Source organism: Sesamum indicum, linkage group LG11, assembly GCF_000512975.1.
Source record: "Sesamum indicum cultivar Zhongzhi No. 13 linkage group LG11, S_indicum_v1.0, whole genome shotgun sequence".
NCBI classification, from domain to species: domain Eukaryota; kingdom Viridiplantae; phylum Streptophyta; class Magnoliopsida; order Lamiales; family Pedaliaceae; genus Sesamum; species Sesamum indicum.
In genome coordinates this window covers 6,072,152-6,083,836 of record NC_026155.1, presented here as the reverse complement: position 1 = coordinate 6,083,836, position 11,685 = coordinate 6,072,152, and the positions used below count along the sequence as shown (strand labels likewise).

General features: G+C 33.5%; 2 protein-coding genes across 3 annotated transcripts in view; both read right to left on the bottom strand.

Moving 5' to 3' along the window:
• The window catches only part of LOC105173400 (pentatricopeptide repeat-containing protein At4g02750-like), a 9,019-nt gene extending 5,076 nt beyond the window's left edge, over positions 1-3,943 (bottom strand). Inside the window, exons 1-3 of the mRNA XM_011095120.2 lie at positions 3,815-3,943; positions 2,951-2,977; positions 2,439-2,533 (exon numbers count right to left, since the gene is read on the bottom strand). Coding sequence (XP_011093422.2) covers positions 2,439-2,533; positions 2,951-2,977; positions 3,815-3,943 — 251 coding nt within the window. The remainder of the gene's footprint in view (positions 1-2,438; positions 2,534-2,950; positions 2,978-3,814) is intronic.
• Positions 5,406-8,033, bottom strand: LOC105173789 (3-ketoacyl-CoA synthase 20-like). Of its 2 annotated transcripts, XM_020697704.1 has the most exons (3): positions 7,580-8,033; positions 7,220-7,492; positions 5,406-6,414 (listed from the first exon to the last, which is right to left on the bottom strand). In XM_020697704.1, exons 1-3 carry the CDS (start codon positions 7,970-7,972, stop codon positions 5,647-5,649), a joined length of 1,434 nt encoding a protein of 477 aa, XP_020553363.1. In that variant the 5' UTR covers positions 7,973-8,033; the 3' UTR covers positions 5,406-5,646. The 2 variants fall into 2 exon arrangements, with proteins under 2 accessions (XP_020553363.1, XP_011093970.1); XM_011095668.2 differs by having other exon boundaries at positions 7,220-8,033.

The window sequence follows — 11,685 nt, the reverse complement described above, 5'->3', positions numbered from 1 at the left end:
TTTAATGTTTGAAACTCTTTAAATTAATCATTTTAAATACGCCATATTTACATTTTATTAATACAATTTCTTTTTCCTAAAATCATTGCAGCTCAGTCCATTTCTTTTCTGTAATGAAATTAAGAATGTAAAATAAACTAATCCAACAATGAGTTAGAGAAATTAAATTTGGAATAATTATATTTACATCCTTAATCTATGGTATGTTTATCCAAACTCATTCCTATTTTTTTGCATAATTACAGAAACTATCCTTGACTGCTCAATCTTTTTTATAAATTTATATTATATAATACTTTTATTTTTGTAATTTATAGTTTTAAATGATATAAATTCAAAATTCATTTTATACCAATTTTTTCGTATCGATGCTTATGTGCCGGATATTTTTAAAAATCATGTCTGGTGAACTTTTCCCCCAATTTAAAAAGGTTTAAATTTGTACACGTCAGCAAATTCTACCCACTTTTGAAAATTTGACGGTCGAAGCCCTGTAATTGGTAAAAAATAATAATTTTGGGTACATACTAATCATCACCCATTTATATAAAATCCTTATTTTGCGAACCCTAATATACGGGGTAATAATTACAATCAAGCCTATATCCATAAGTTGGTTTCCTTGTTTAGGTCCATTGTCTTTAGCTTTTCTCCATGACTTGAGGATGTCAAACTTCGTTCTTTCTTTCTCCTAAACGTTTGTTAAATACGTAGTATAGCAACTTGGTTAAAATATTAAAAATAGATACCATGGCTTAGCCAAATTAGTATTATTTAGTTTGACATGATATTATAGTTATATCTATGAGAGAGTATTTTATTAAAAACTTAAATCATAGATGTATATATAAATTAAGCAATTGAAATCATATATTCTTTGAAAAAATAAACATGATATGTATTATTAGGGAAAAATGCAAGCAACCCCTTGTGATATTGCAAATGAGTTAATTACCCCCTTATGAAAAAAAAAAATAGTGTTTTACCTCCCTATATTTTTTGAAATACAACAATTTACCCTCCTATGATTTCTAAAATAAGCAATTTACCTCCCTGTATAAGGAGGTAAATTGCTTCATTTTAAAAAATACACGGAGTAAATTGCTATATTCTTTTTATAGAGAAATAATGCGCATATTTTCAATATCACAGGAGGATAAATTACTATTCACCTTATACAAGCTTCTTTGGAATTAAGGATTAAAGGCAATTTTCGTCCCATAACTTCAGGCCATTCTTGTTTTAGTCCCCTAAGTTACTAGGGTTCTATTTTGATCTTGTAAAACTGAAAAAATCTCAATTTTGGTCAGAAAGTTGAGTCACTCGTCGGAAAAAGTCACATGCCAGGCATGTGATTTTTTTAAATTAGTACTTGCATTGCGATTAGCTGAAAATAAAAGGCTTAAAACCACTGCCTTGAAAATAGAGCTGTGTCGTGGAAAAACCACTGCCTTGAAAGCGAAATTTCGGTACTACCATGGTGCAGATAGTATAAACCGATCGCTCCCCAAGGTTAACACAGCTATTACTTTCTTACACGCGCACTCGTGGAAAAAAGCTTGAAACAACGAACAAAATTAACACTCAGAAGTGATAGAAGAGGAAAGAGGTAGAAGAAAAGGTACTCTCGATTTTTGGTGTGTCTCAAATGCATAGAGGCTGAGACTATTTATAGATGTATAGCTCAGTTGCTTGAGAAAGTTGGACTCTCTACCAACCACACAAAAAAAATTGCCAACGGATATGTTTGTTAAAATATGGATAATATTTGGTGTTAAAATATGGATAATATTTGGCTAAAAGATTTAGTCATTTCCAACAATCCCCCACAAATGACTAATGTAGAATAAGAGTATGATTTCTGAGTGAAGGAATAGATATACTTAAGCATTAATATCTTTCGATTGAATTAATGCGTAGTGAAGTGAGACAATCAATTTGGCTAACGAGATTGATATGATTCTTGAACTTTCGATAGCTCAAATTGAGACCCCCCACAATCACGTATGAATTCCTTTTTGTTCGTTGTTCCGCGATAATGTTCCGAGCGCTATTAATGGCCATGCGCTTACACCTTAGGTTCTAATGAGTGCTCTAGAAAGAACTTTCATTTTTCTTTCATAGAAGGCGGCCCACCTCCACACTCATCCAGATAGCTTCATCAAGTCTATAAACCACTCAACAACTGAGCTATGAGGCTATCTTCCTGAACAAAGTCAGAGTTATCCATCAAGTCCTTATTAGAACCACCCAAACACAGGGCTATGGATTTATATGGTCAATACCATATTTCATCAATCAAGGGATTTTAACCCCATTGCTCTCGAAGACTCAAAGATAGTTCTCCTGGTTAGTCCTTTCGTGAGAGGATTTGCCAAGTTCCTTTCGAACCTCGTATAATCCAAGGAGATTATCCCATTCTTTAGGAGTTCTTTTACTGCTTCATGTCTGATACGAATATGTCTCCTTTTGCCATTGCAAGCATAGTTCTTGGCAATTCCAATAGCAGCTTGGGAGTCACAGTGCAGAGACACTGACACAGTTGACCCCCACAATGGCACATCTCACAATAAGTCACTCTGCTTCTTGATCTGCTAATTCAAGAGCTATAAATTCAGATTCCATAGTAGAGCAAGCTATACAAATTTGTTCTATAGATTTTCAAGAAATAGCTCCCTGATATAACCCTCATTCAACCAATTACAGAGGTTAAGAATACTACAGATCCCCCAGATTTCTAATCACGCAATGTTTTACCCACAGCTTTTAAGAGATACCACATAGCCATAAAATTGATTTGGACAATCTTTTTTAATTCAGCTTCAGGTGAAGATAAATGAAATCTTTCCTATTTCAGACAATTACAGGTTAATACTCTTCTACATTCTACTTGCAGCTGCATGAGCAACAAATAGACCAAAATATAAGAAAAATGTAGTGCTTCCATTACCAATTCTCCACCAAAAGCTGGAGTCCCCTATTCATTGTTGACAAAACAGAATTTCAACATTAGAAAAATGAACTATCAAGGACTCCTTGAAAATTAAGAGAACAGACATTACCCACTAAAATTGATTTGTATATGAAGTATAAGAATGGGATTGAGAGTGAGATAAAGGGAAGGTCATCTCTAGACCATTGTGATTATTATAATAAATAGGCACTCCAAGAAGACTGAGCCTGACATGAACATCGACTAGAAACAGAAGATAATCTAGTATGGAGCTATAGAAACTATAGTCAATAACAGAGACAGAGAAATAATAAAGCAAAGATGCAAACATCTTTACAACCTCATAAGAAACAATTAAGCTCATGGAAAGAGGCACAAATGGATAATAATTTTAAACTCAGTACCGTTTTTCATTCTGTTACTTTCAAACCAGGAACTAGAAATCAATATTGCAAGTAAAAATATGCAAATTATAAAAACACAAGTTCCATCAAATATTAACAAGATTCTAATATCATGTTACTAATCAATTGCACCAAACACAAAATGATTGGATTGGATAGGATATTACCATTTTCACATATAAACTACACAAAATAGTGTGCACTGTGCATATAATCTATTTGGAGCCCTCACATAACCACTCAATTTACAGATTCTCAAAAGAAATTCCACAATTATTCTGTAATTATATAGAAAAGGAAGCACATTCCAAATAAGGAGCTCCACACATTTGACATTCAATGAGCCACATGTTTCTGGTGATACTTATATTCAGTTAAATGAAACGAAAAGCAGAAGAAGTGAAAAGAGTAAAACAGATAGAATTTATGGCATACAAATAGAAAAAATTCCAATCACCGGACAACCCTTCCCTTTTGTAATTCCAGTGACATGCACATACTGTCCTGGAAGAAAATGGAGGGCACTGATGGAAGTTCCACCTAGGAGAAGCGCATAATCATTCACAGGAAACTCCCTCAGCTTCATTTTCATGGGCACGCCTTGAGCTCTAAAATGGCCTACTTCTGGCTTGAAATGAATGCTTCTTTTTTTTTTCACATCCAGTCTAGCTACCACCAAAGCATTAGCCCATCAAAGTATCATAGATAAAGGCAAAGATAGACTTCGAGACTGTTAACAAAACCTGAGTAAGCAGCATATATAAAATGTGAATGGCATACACTCTAACCCTATGAAAGTGCCCGTGACCTTCTTGATATAAAGTTTTAATGATTTCTAAAACTTTCTTTGTCTACCAGGTATTTGAACAGCATTTCTAGGTCATAATGCTTTATTGCATCAGCCATCTCAAGCAAATTGTTTATTTTTAAAAGGTGCAACAATTAACTGACTTGAACCAACAAAAGTTATTTCAAAAACCACCCAGGTTTTGTGAATCATAACCAAGACTAAAACGAGCTGAGCACAATAGCATGCAACATTATAACATATTGCCGAATCAAGTAAAGTAAAAGAAAGAAATAACAAAAGCAAAAGAGAGGCAGCATATATACAGATTGTGAACCTGAAGTAACAAAATCCTTCCTTTCCGGGGTTTTTAACTTGGGAGACAATGTTATTATCTAACCAAGAATTGTGAAGGGAATTCTGGGACCATCGTTTGTAGTTGGTCCATCAAGTGGCTCTAGCTTGGAGAAATCTGACAGCGTTTTCATAATTGGAACAACCATTATAATATTTCGCTTTTTCAACTTGTTGGAAAATAGAGCTGTGTCGTGGAAAAACCACTGTATTGAAAGTGAAATTTCGGTACTACCATGGTGCAGATAGTATAAACCGATCGCTCCCCAAGGTTAACACAGTTATTACTTTTTTACACGCGCACTCGTGGAAGAAAGCTTGAAACAACGAACAAAATTAACACTCAGAAGTGATAGAAGAGGAAAGAGGTAGAAGAAAAGGTACTCTTGATTTTTGGTGTGTCTCAAATGCATAGAGGCTGAGACTATTTATAAATGTGTAGCTCAGTTGCTTGAGAAAGTTGGACTCTCTACCAACCACACAAAAAAAATTGCCAACGGATATGTTTGTTAAAATATGGATAATATTTGGTGTTAAAATATGGATAGTATTTGGCTAAGAGATTTAGTCATTTCCAACACTTGCATTGCGATTAGCTGAAAATAAAAGGCTTAAAGGCAATTTTCGTCCCCTAACTTTAAGTCATTCTCGTTTTAGTCCCCTAACTTCAGGTCATGCCTTCACCACATCATCTTTTTCAACCAATCACAATGCAAGCCCTAATTTAAAAAGTCACATGCCTGGCATGTGACTTTTTCCGGCAAGTGACTTAACTTTCAGATTAAATTTGTACTAAAATTGAGATTTTTTTAGTTTTACGGGACCAAAATGGAACTCTAGTAACTTAGAAAATTAAAACGAGAATGACCTAAAATTACGGGACGAAAATTGCCTTTAAACCATGGAATTAATTTCTAATCCCTTATTAGTTGGGATATAATCACCAAACTATATATTGGATTAGGCATGAAAGTGTCCTATCATGTTTAATCCAATCTATCAAAACAAGGCCTCAAACACAAGTGCTATAAGTTTTGCACCTCAGTTATAATTACATAAAATACGAAATACACAATTTCACCAATTTATAACATAAGGTCATATATATCTGTGGACTTTTCCAAAATAATTAAACTACAAGTACAAACTCAGTTGGTGACGTTGATGGGAAAGTGATCAATGACATCGCTCCAGGGGTTGTCCGCTCTGGCAGGATCGATAGTCCTCAACGCACGCCACACTGCACTGCCACACTTGAAACCCGTTCCAAACGCAATCTGCCAGATGCAGTCACCTCTCTGGATTCGCCCTTTCGCTTCTGCATATGCAAGTTCATACCAAATCGAACTACTTGAAGTATTACCGTACCTGTAAAGCGTCATTCTAGACGGCTCCATTTGCCATTTTGTGAGGTTCAAATTCTTCTCCACCTCATTCAACACAGCCTTTCCGCCGGTATGGATACAGAAATGATCGAAGGCGAGCTTGAAATCAGGAACGTATGGGCTTATGCCTTTAATTTTGAATAATTTCCTCACCATATTGTTGGCGAGGAACAAGAGTTGCTCGGAGATGGGAAGGACTAGTGGCCCAAGAGCTGCGATGTTTGCTTTCAGGGCTTTTCCTGCAACTGCCGTTAGGTCTTTCGATATTGATAGGCCGAGGTTTCCTTCATCGTCTGCTTCTTGGAATGCGCATGTGTAGGCCTTGTCGTCCGCACCATGGTGGGTGCGGACGGTGTGCTCGAGTTCGTATTTCGATCTTTGGTAGTCCGAGTATCGGTTGGATAAAAGGAGTGCGGCGCCACCCATGCGAAAGAGGCAATTGGAGATGTGTTTTGATCTGTCGTCACCCACATAATAGCTTGAGGTTGGGCTCTCTAAACTCATAACTAGGGCGTAGGTTTTTGGTCGAACCTGCGGACGTTGTAGTCAGGATGTCAATATATAATGTTAACTATATAATTGCACTACAAAAAATTTAATTATTAATTTCCATCATTGTAAAGATTGCAGCTTAAAATAATGGTTTATTAATAATATCACAATTAAAAAAAAAATTAAGAGTCGACCACAATTAATAAATATTTGTTATAATTTAGCTGTAGCTAAAACATTTGCTATGCTTTTTATTTGCGGCTAATATTCTGACATCGCTTGCAAAAGATACGAATAATAATCATTACGCGTTTGTAGTTAATCAGTCTTTACCATACTTTTCACCTTTAACCATATAGGAAGGGGATAACTTAATGGTGGCCTTTTTTATCCTGTACAAATTGATTTCGCAATTTGGTTCTGTAACTTTATAATTTTGGTAATTTTAATCCTTTTTCGACCAATTTGACTAAAAATTGCAATTTACTTGTAATTTTAGTCCTATAAATAAATCCACGAAGGACAAAAAATGTCAACTCTTTCAAGTTATAGGATTAGAAATGCCAACGTTTCCTAAGTTACAAAACTAAAATTGCAATATAATTGGGTTATGTGCAAATCACGTGTAATTTTTCAGTCAATTATTATCAAATTTTTAAAATTACAAAATTAATTACGAAAATCAATATGTGTAGGATCAAAATTACCACCCTGATAAGTTATAGGACTAAAATTGTATTATTTTTTTCCCCCTATAGTAAGTAGCCATTATAAAAATCAATATTTCTTGTATTGTTGGTTGGTGGGAAGGATTTTTCAATCTTCAAATTCTTATATTTCTAACCTGTAGAAGGCATTTGGCGAGGTCCACAGCAATCACTCCAGCACTGCAGCCCATGCCGCCCAAGCAGTAGCTCAGCACATCATCTCTAAGCTTGTATCGGTTAACGATCATGGCGGAAAGTGACGGCACTGGATTGAACGTCGAGATATTCACTATAACCACTCCAATATCACGAGGGTTCACCCCAGTTTTCGCCAAGAGATCACCCACAGCTCCGGATATCACAGTCTCCGCCTCCCCCCGGCCACAGTCGAAAGCGGATTTCGGTGGGAACTGGTTCCAGCCATAAACAAACACATTATTACTAACTCCAGATTTCTCCATCACTTTTCTACAAAATTCAGTGCTTTCAGGGCTTACAACAGTCTCCAGTCTCCGGCAAATACTATCCCTGGAGATGAGGAACGACGGGTCGTGCTTGTAACACGCGAAGTCCACCAAGTAAACCCTTCTAGGACGACGCACGATTGTGGTGAAAATGTATATGGTTCCCATTAATAATGAAGACAAGGAGACGAACCCGACGATGAAAGAACAACGACCGTTTGCATAATATTTGTAGAGCTGAGTTATGGTTGTTTGGTCGAAGTAAAGAGCTGAGAGGTGGTGGATTGGAGCACAAAGAATTGCAGGGATGATGAAGAGGTACACTGATTTGGAAATTACAAGCTTTGTGTAGGTTTTGAGCTGATCAGAGAAGGAAAGATTATTGGGTTGTTTGTGATAACTGGGACTGGTATTTTGTGCTGCCATTGTTGTTGTTGTGAGAGTTTTGAGCGAGGATGGAGAAAAGAGTGTTCCTACTCCCTATAAATAGGCAAAGGAAAGGCTGAATCCCACTTTGTTATTATACAATGTGTTACTGAACGGTGAACAATCTTCTAAGTCATATTAGGGAAAAAATTCTAATTTTGGTCCAGTTTTTTAGGCCGATGGCAATTCTAGTCCGGGCGCAATTTAAAATAGTGAATCAGGACAATAATTCTAAAAAATTGATAATTTACGAAAAAAATATTCTAATTTTGCTGGAACCACGCACATGATGCGCACGTGACCACATAAATTTGTGGATCTCTCCAAAATCTGGCGAATTAGCTTACGTGGAAGATCTTTTCAACCGGTGCTTACGTGGCAAAGATGACGTGTTTTAGAAATCCACGTAAATCGACTGAAAAAATACTTTCGTGTAAGCTAATTCGTCGAAATTTGGAGAATTCCCAAATTTTTGTGGTCATGTGCGCAACACACAATTCCGGCAAAATTAGGGCATTTTGTCTTTAAATCGCCAATTTTTTAAAATTATTGTCCTGATTCGCTATTTTAAATTGAATTTGGAGTAAAATTGCCACAACCACTAAGAAGCTAGACCAAAATTGTATTTTTCCCAATATATATATACTTATATATCATTTATGATGTTAGAAGAAATGATGTTATTAATAAAAACACATTTTCGTAAAATTAGTAAAATTTATTGTTAATTTAGGTTAGCAACGAATTTAGAAAAAAAATATTTATTTAGTAATTACGATTCGTTGCTGATTTTAACAAGCGAATCTTTTTGTTGTTGATTTTAGCAAGAAAAGTATTTTATTTGGCAATATACATGTAATCAGTGCTTTGAACAGTTTGCACGTGTCCTCATCATCTATTTTTTTTAATGAAAATTTGAGCAAATGACTAAATATATCTATTTTTTATTAATTTTGAGATTATTTTAGAAACATTACAAAAATTACAATATTTAACCATGGCTAATTGTCATGGTTAATAACAAAATAGCGGTACCAAATAGTCATGGACCACAGTCATGTAATGATTGTTGGCCGTGGTATCTGCGATGGCGGGTAAAATATTTGCCATGACAAATAACTTTTTTTTTGGTAGAAAATCTATATTTTTGCCTCGATTTTATTTAACCGTGGTCAATAAAAATTATTTACCAAGATTTTTAGTCCATGTATAGTTATTAAACTTGTAGCTAATAGTTATTTTTTTTTTTCTAATGAAACACTACAAAAAAAGAATGGCTTAATAGCAACGAAAAAACTAACATCGAGCTAATTAGCAAATAAAATTCTCATTACTAATCTATATTTTTTAATACAAAAAATTTACTTGCTAATGAATTTAGAAACAAAAGGTTTAGTCGCTAGCGAATTCACCAAGAAATTGTTTGAAATATATATTAAATAATGTAAATTAGCAACCAAAACTTTACTTGCTAATTAGCTCACTACTGATTTTAGCATCAAAACTTTTCGTAACTATTGAACCATTTTGTTGTGGTGAAATTCCTAAAGTAGGGGATTAAATATGTCGAATTTTCTCAATTTTTTAGATTATTTTGAAAATCTTGTGAAGCAGAGTACTAAAAGTATTGAACCTCCTATCAAACTAAAAGTGTAATTTTGTCGGGAAAAACTCTTACTTTCAGTTCTCCTACCACTGTTCTTTAGACAATTGATGAAAAAAAACTACGTGCAAATCATATGGTTGTTTTCCTCCATTTGAAAAAAATAAAAGTCACGTCACTGAGAAGACGGGGGAGTGAAAGGCAATAAAAAGAGAATGAATATTTTTTTAAAAAAAAATATATAATTGAAATGGAAGTAAATCCTAAATAATCTCCTTATTCGGAATGAAAAAAATAAATAGAGAACAAAATAATTTTTATAATTTTAGTATATAAAGCATTTGAAAATATTATTAGTAAAGATATTTATCTAAGAACAAAAATATTTTTTAATAATAAAAATATTGAACAAAATGAGTATTGATCTTTTATTTTAAATTATTCAGTTTAAATAAAATAAAAATTACTATCAATGATGAACATCGAAGTAGCTTTTCTGATCATTTGATTATCTTTTCTAAAAAGTTATGCACCGGTATTATTAGCTACAAAGAAATAAGAAGCAGAGGAAAGTTATATATATGGGTAATAGAGTAAATAAAAATAAAATATATCATTTTTTTTTGTTGTTTTTCTCCTGAAAATGGGATTGGACTCTGAAGGGGGTTACATATACATCCAGTTTTACTTCAACACCAACTATTCTCCCTAATAACATATCAAACTTTCTCTTCTACATCCACTTTTCTCTACTTTTCTTATACTTACACTTTTTCATCCCGACTAAATAAACTATTAAGTGATAATATAAAAATCACTATCAATCATACGTATTAAACAACAATAGTTATTGTCTAGGCACAATATATATAATTTTGAAAAAAGTCAAAATTATATTTTTGATCCTGTAATTTTAAGTCGTTAGTACTTTTGGTCCAGTGGCTTACTCTATTTACACATTTAATCATGTGTTTGACGAATTTAGTCCTAAACATATCATATTTGGTCTTTTTTTTTTATTTTACCAAATTCAGTCACGTGTGGATAATTGTGGTCCCGTTCACATTACAATAGATTATATTTTTGTCCTGTAACTATGAGTCGTTATGATTAAAATTATCAATAGCGCACTAAATTTACCATAAAAATAACCAAATATGAAATATTCAGGACTAAATTTATCAAAAAAAGAATTAAATGTGTAAATAAAATAAATTACAAAACTAAAAATCCTAATAACCTAAAATTACAGAACCAAAAATAAATTTTACCTCAAAAAAGTGTAAGAACAGGACAGAAATGTGTAACGTGACAAATGAAGCTGGTGACAGTATAACTATATATAGTGAAAAAAATATATTTATTTTCTTTAAGTTATACCATTATTTATATGTTACTAATTGTTTAAAACAATAATTTTATGGCAAAGTGGAGTGAAGCAATTCTATCCTATGAGGGGTCCCCGTCCAATGGAAACAGAACTGGACCCCTCACTAACACTTACGTGTACATGGAGTTAAATTTTTTCTATATTTTTTTTCCTTTAAGCAAGGATAGCGCGAACGCAAACTCTTTTTATAAAAAATTATGACTTAAGCTCGACTATATGAACGGTCTTAGATAAGCACTACGATGGGGTCGTAGACTAGGCCATGGACTTTGTTGATCACCCGTAGAACCTGTTCATGTAGGTATTAAACGTTTTATGCATTACTTACACATACCATACCAAAATTGAGTTGGATATAGTTACCTTTCGCCTTCCATCTATGAATTAGGTCGCATATTCCTTACTAAATTATTTAATAATTAATTTGCCACTTCCCCCTCTTAATTTGACTATTAGAGGCTTTGGCCAACAACGGGTATTAATATTTTGGGTTATTTATATTTTGTTATTCGAACTATAATCATTTTTATATATATTTTAATATTTATTTTTTGCTTTTTTTTTTTTAACTTATCAACTCAACTTTATAAAATTTTGTACTTTGTCGTTTATAACTATCTTTTTCTACCAGGTTTTTTTGTCCAAAATCGATCACATTTCATGCACATGTGATATTTAAGGGTTATGTGATGTGATAATTTCTACATATGCACAACATAT

Coding starts and splice junctions, on each gene's coding strand:
- LOC105173789 (XM_011095668.2), bottom strand. CDS start 7,972: ATGGCAGCACAAAATACCAGTCCCAGTTATCACAAACAACCCAATAAT. Junction 6,415..7,219: donor TCGCCAAATGCCTTCTACAG/GTTAGAAATATA, acceptor CAACGTCCGCAG/GTTCGACCAAAAACCTACGC.